Genomic DNA, 6334 nt, shown 5'->3' on the forward strand with positions numbered 1-6334 from the left:
AAAGAAAGAAAGAAAGAAAGAAAGAAAGAAAGAAAGAAAGAAAGAAAGAAAGAAAGAAAAGAATATCTAAAGTTAGTAGGTAGTTGCCTGAGAGCTATGCCAACTTCAATTTATTAAAGTTTGAATAAAGAAAAAAAAAAGGCTTTAGATTTTTACAACATTGACATCAGTGAGTGAATTAACTTAAGAAGGGCAGACTAATGCCACAAAACTGGCTAATTCACAAGGAAATATTAGGCCAGCTTCTAAATTCAGTGGCAATATTTCCTGTTATGTGCACACATGTGCAATATTGTTAACTTGTAATTTCAACTAGTTCTCCTGTGATCCACCCTCGCTTTCAAAGATAAATTTCGAAAATTAATTTCAGCTACTTGGGAGGCTGAGGTAGGTGGATTTCAAGTTCAAGGCCTCTCTGGGCAATTCAGTGGTCATCCTGTCTCAAAAACAGAAAGCATTAACAAAGAGCAGGATCTGTATGTCGGTGGGGAACATTGCTTAGCGTGCATGAAGTTCAAATTTCAGTAGAATAGGTAAACAAGCAAATTTGATGTTTACTCACCAGAACTTTCCATAAAATCTGCTCCATTGGTCGTGACAGGAGGAACACAAATATTTGTGATTTCCTGTAAGTTATGTTAAAAGATAAAAACATATGTTTCAGAGAAATGTATGTAAAGTGTGGCCGCTTGTAAGTGACAACATTCAAATTCTTCTAGGAGTGGCCATTTTTAGGATGTGACTCTGTAAAGCTGAAATCCTAAATATTCCCATTCATAACAGTCTTAACTCCACTTAAGATCAGTATGTCTCTCCATATCCTTCTATTCCTCTTTCACATTTCAATATGAATAACTTTCCTGCTACAAGACCACAGAAACTATTTTATAAACCCGGTCTTCACCTTGTCTTCAGGCTGGGCTCCTTCGATTCCCCACTGATGGATTGTTCCTTCTGAGCCATCGGGCACTGGGATAAAGCCACCCGTTGCTGCTCCTCCAATGGGACCTGCCCCACAGTCACAGGTCAGCAGCAGAAGCGGGGCCACTGGGCAGGGAGACAAACAGAAGGTTTGAATCCATTGGGACCTATTTGACATGGCACTTGTCAGAAATGATATAAAAGCAATACAATAATTTAAACATTAAAAGGAATATATTTAATGAAAGCAAAATCAGTGTCTACAGAATATAATTTAGTAAGTAAAACACAGTAATTTTCCAATGATCAGGAGCTTGAAGGAGGAGGCTGGGCCATTCTTGGAGGATTTGTTCAGTTTCTCAATCCCTTTCAATAATACACTTTAAAGTTATTATAATTGTATTTTGTACATATTGAGTGTATATATTGTGTCTGGTAAATATGCACACAACTAGAATACCCCCATAGCCAATATTTTAGGTGATTATGGTAATACTTTAGCAATCTAGTCTTTAGTAACTTCTTAGTAAATAGCAATTAACCAGCAAAGTCCAACAGCAACTAAAGATGGTTTCATCAATGGCTATCAGTACACCGTGTGTGTGTGTGTGTGTGTGTGTGTGTGTGTGTGTGTGTGTGTAATGCACGTGAGGATTGGAACTGTGAGGTGGTAGGTCTTGGAACTCAGATGCCTACAGTCTGTGCTCTTAGCCTCAGAGGCCCTATCAATGCACTTTTGATTGTTAATCGAGAGCCCCTCGCTTAGAAGGTCTTCCAGCTGTGGCATTTCTGCTAACAGGTTAAGGAATACTCATTTGAAAACATTCATCTCACATGTGTGGGTATTTTGCCTACATCTGTCTCTGTGTACCATGTGCACGGCTGGTGCAGGCACAAGCCAGAAGAAAGTGTCAAATTCCCCAGAACTAGAGTCACAGGCAGTTGTTAGCTACCATGTGGGTGCTGTGAGTCAAATTCGGGTCCTCTGGAAGAACAGCCAGGGCGCTTAGCTGTCGATCCATCCATCTCTGCAGATTCACAGTTATGAACCCTAATGCTTGACCTGTTCACTTAGAAGTGGCTCACTAAAGGAGTTAGGGAACGCAGTCTCTAAGTCAGGCTTCTAGGGACTGAATTTTGGATGCACTGTCCTCCGGCTCTGTGACACTTCAGTATGTTATGTGATCTTTCTTTATTCAGCTACTTATCCATTGAAGGAGGGTATCTTTATAGTGCTTGTGTAATAGAGGAAAAGACAGTGAGGAGTGCTATGAAGACCTGCTAGTGTTGCTAAAATGAACTCTATAGTAATGCAAATTGAATCAGTCCTACGTTACTTTAAAATCAGGTCGAGTTACAAAGTAGATGGGACATAATTCATACAGTATCTTGAAATTTAATATGGCCCCGATATGAATTGTGTTTCCTTGCATTTATCTTTATATATTTTATTTTTAACAATGTGCATCTGTGTGTCTCTGTGTAGGTATGTATATGTGAGTGCACATGTCTTTGAAGGCAAGAAGAGGACATTGGTCCCTTGGAGTTGGATTTATAGGTAGTTGTGAGCCAGGCATAGTATGTGCTGGGAACCAGACTCAGGTTTTCTGCAAGATCTGCTTGCTCATAACCCCTGAACCATCTCTCCACCGCCTAAATGATGTTTCTAAAGACAGTTGAAGTAGAATAAATATACCATCTTGAAATTTTTTTATCGCTAGTATTTTGTGATTCAGTAACAAACTAAAGAATTATTGTGAATTTATTAAGAGCTCTTGTTTATCCAACTCCTTTCAAAGTTCCTTTAAATAGAGGACTCTTACATTCACAGCACCATTTGATTAATGAGATTTTGAATAAAGTGAAAATTTCCAGAAATCTGTCTCCTGAATTAAATTAAATGTACGTTTATTAAAAGGCAATGCAGGCATGCAATTTTTTGAGTGCCTTCACTCTTATGTATGAACATTAGAAGGTTTTTAAAGGAATTTTCTATGTGTAAATGTGTACTGCATGAGTGCCTGGGAGTTATGGATGGTTGTGAGCCACCATGTGGGTGCTGGAAATTGGACCTGGTCCTCTGCTAGAGCAACAAGGGCTCCTAGCTGCTGAGTCATCTCTGCAGCCCAGGTTTGAACATTCTAAATGGACACACACTCTGTCTTGAGGACTTGCTGGTTAAACAATAAATCCCCAGAGCCTGAGTTCTATGAATGTGGATCCTCTCTAAAGTTATTTGATCAGCATTTTTTTTTTTTTTAATTTTAGGACCTCATGAGACTTGTATATGGATCTGAGATGTTTAAGCACATCTTAGAAAGCCCATGCTTGTGAATAAAGGCGTGGTTTTAAGTGTGAACATTATTGACTGAATGTAGAGCACCTTTGTGATTTCTTTTGCTCTCTATTGTCCCCCCTCCTTCATATGTGTGCAATGTGCTCGTGAGTACACACCTGTATGAGTGTATCTATTGAGGCCGGGGCAACCTTGGATATCATCCATTAGGTGCCTTCCACTCCTTGGCAGGGTCTCTCAATGGCCCAGAGCTTTGCTAAGTAAGCCAGGTTAGCTGGCCAGGGAGCTCATGGAATTAGCGTGGCTCTGCCTCCCATCTTGCTACGGCTCGTATTACAAGCTTTCTCCATTATGCCTGGCTCATTTAGGTGGGAGCTGGGGATTGAACTCAGGTCATCATGCTTTGTTGGCTGAGCCACCTCCACAGCCCTGTTTTTTTTTTTTTTTTTAAGTTTACATCTATGATTTGTTTTCCCAATCAGGCAACTAGAGAACAACACTTCTCACATTGCACAGATGAGCGGAATGGCTCTTGTAAAGGGTGTTCCTGTCATGGGCTCTGGAGGACATATATTAGCTTACTCACACAGCAACATCAGGAGCCCTAGGAGGATCAAGCCAATGGCAGCAGGCCCCAGGCTCCAGGACGACTCTCCATATACGATAGGCCCCCTGCTCGGGGTAGGCGCTCTGCACATGCTTCGGTCATCACACTGACACACTGTCAGGGTCAAGCCCTCCGGTGTGTCACACAGCCCTCCCTCGCTGTCCTTCACGATGACTGGGACACTGTATACCCCTGGAGACACCTGCTGCTGGGCTTGCAGAAGTGCTGAGGTAGCTATAAAAAAAAGTAACACAAAGCAACAGTGAGACTTGGCACCTTTCGCTCTTAAACAGTTTGTGACAACAGTGCCAGAACTGTCTTGGGATCCTGGTCACAAACGGCAAATCTAGTGTGGTTGGAGCAGTGCTGAGTGTGAGAAGAGGTTCGGTTGGGTCAGTCTGTCCATCAGGAGTGTCCAGTCCATGGCCTGTGGACCACATGTGGCCCGAAAGAGGAGGTACAGATGCAGCCCAATACAAAAATTGTAAAAGTTAATTAAAACATTAAGAGATTAAAAAAAAAAATCCTGATTGCTTAGTTCTTGAAGTCTTTAGAAGACAATGTCGTAGCGTTGCATCAGGAAACACACCATCACAAAAATAAACGAAGCCCGCAGGATCTTGTGGTTACAACATTGTGGGTTAACTCTATGTGGCTCAAGACAGTTTTTTATCCAGGGGGACCCAGAGAAGCCAAAACGTTGGGCCTCTCTGGTACCCCCTTCTTTCCATTCTTTCCTACAGTCTGACAGGCCCATTGTTCTCCACAAGGACTCAGCCCTACACTGCTTTCCCACTAGAGAGGATGTCAGGTCCCTGTCCTGGCCTATGTCTGCAGCGATACTTACAAGCACGTGGCCTCATGTATGACGTCAAACTTTGATCTTATATCTGACTAATTGAAACCACTTTTGACTTTGGGAATATTCTCTCAAGTGCTCCTATTGCTTCTCATTCCCAGAGCTGAGGGCCTGGGTGATAGGATTCCTCATGGTGGGGCCCATTCCTATCAGATAACTAGACATCATTTGATTCTCGCTTTCCATTTCTATATTACCTCTTCCTAAGTGTGAAGCCTGGCAGTGCTGCGCTGTTTGAACTGCTCTGGAACTCACAGTGCCCTTGGCTATCGTGTCATGGCTATCAAGTTTGCATTGCCCAATCTCACTCACTTCAATCACCCCCATTCCCCCCCTCCCCAGGGATTGACCCTGGGACCTTGTGATTGCTAGGCATGGACAGTGGCACTGAGCTGTATTCTCTCTGTTTGCTCATTGACCATGTATCTATCTGGTAAACTCATTTGGAGTCCAATGGTACGCGTAAAGTTTGGAGCTATTCCTTTAAATAGGATCAGAAGCGCCAAGGGTGGAAGGTCATGCGGAGAAAAATCTTTGGTGTCTCTGGCGATGGCTAACATACGACTGCAGGATACCAGGTAGCACATCCATGAAAGGAAGCAAGAGGGTTAGAAGTGGCTTGATGGTCACTGTATAGCCCAGAAAGGGAGAAGATTTTTATTAAGCCTATGAGACTTTTGAAAAACACAGAAAATATATAATAAACATGATACACTTTAGGAGGAAACAAACTCCCTCTTTTCATTGGCTAGTGGGTTTGTAGATGTCAGTTTACCATGCCGTCAAGGTTACTTCTTACACGGCAAGCCCCAGCCCAGGCTGGGCTGTGCAGAGAGAGTCTGTATCAACGATGATGCTAACTAACCCACAAAATCGCAAGTGGTCCTAGAATTTATATAATTCCTCTTCTCTTCAGAAGAGAACAGAACAGTTTCAAATGAATGCCGTTCAGCTTTTCATAGTAAGGTTCATATTCCCCTGGAAACGCAAAGTACCAGCAGTTCCTGTCTGTGGAGATGAGTTTCCTCTGACTCACCGTTCACTGTTCTGATGGTCCACATGACTGGCAGCTTTAGTGGCTGATCCTCCAGCGACATTGTGTAGGGACCAGTGTATCTCCCCCTGTCCAGGGTTTTCACGGAAAGGAGCACCGATGGTGAGGAGCTACAGAGCTCCTCTTTCTCGAGGACAACTGATGGACAGTTTTCCTTAAAGCTGGGCACTTCAACATACACTGTGCCTGTAGAGGTCTTACCGGTGTTTTCTGTAAGAGTTATAGTTGAGCGTTAGAAATATACAGAGAGGAAAGCACAAAAAACGACCTTTAGTTTCTCTGTCTCTCTCTCTCTACTCTTGCTCTCTCTGGCTCCCTCCCCTCCCCTTCTTCCTTATCACTCCATTCTCCTTCCATTTTCTTTCTGTATCTTTTTACCTTGCTTTCTTTTTTTGTTTCCCTCCCTCCTTTCCTCCATCTCTCTCTCTCTCCCTCCCTCCTCCCCTCCCTTTCTGGCTGTGGACCCCCACCTCAGCCTCTGGAAAGGTAGGTGGTGTGTCACTGCATCCAGCTTAAAACAAAAGGAATATTTTATGTTCCTTTATCTTTCTTTCTTTCTTTCTTTCTTTCTTTCTTTCTTTCTTTCTTTCTTTCTTT

General features: G+C 42.7%; 1 protein-coding gene across 1 annotated transcript in view; it reads right to left on the bottom strand.

The window, feature by feature from the left end:
* Dsg3 (desmoglein 3) overlaps nt 1-6334 on the bottom strand; it is a 29487-nt gene that overhangs the window by 4029 nt on the left and 19124 nt on the right. Inside the window, exons 11-14 of the mRNA XM_055625664.1 lie at nt 5720-5947; nt 3804-4058; nt 905-1047; nt 563-626 (exon numbers count right to left, since the gene is read on the bottom strand). Coding sequence (XP_055481639.1) covers nt 563-626; nt 905-1047; nt 3804-4058; nt 5720-5947 — 690 coding nt within the window. The remainder of the gene's footprint in view (nt 1-562; nt 627-904; nt 1048-3803; nt 4059-5719; nt 5948-6334) is intronic.

Source organism: Psammomys obesus, unplaced genomic scaffold (genome assembly GCF_907164565.1).
Source record: "Psammomys obesus unplaced genomic scaffold, mPsaObe1.curated_primary_1811, whole genome shotgun sequence".
In the NCBI taxonomy this organism is placed as follows: domain Eukaryota; kingdom Metazoa; phylum Chordata; class Mammalia; order Rodentia; family Muridae; genus Psammomys; species Psammomys obesus.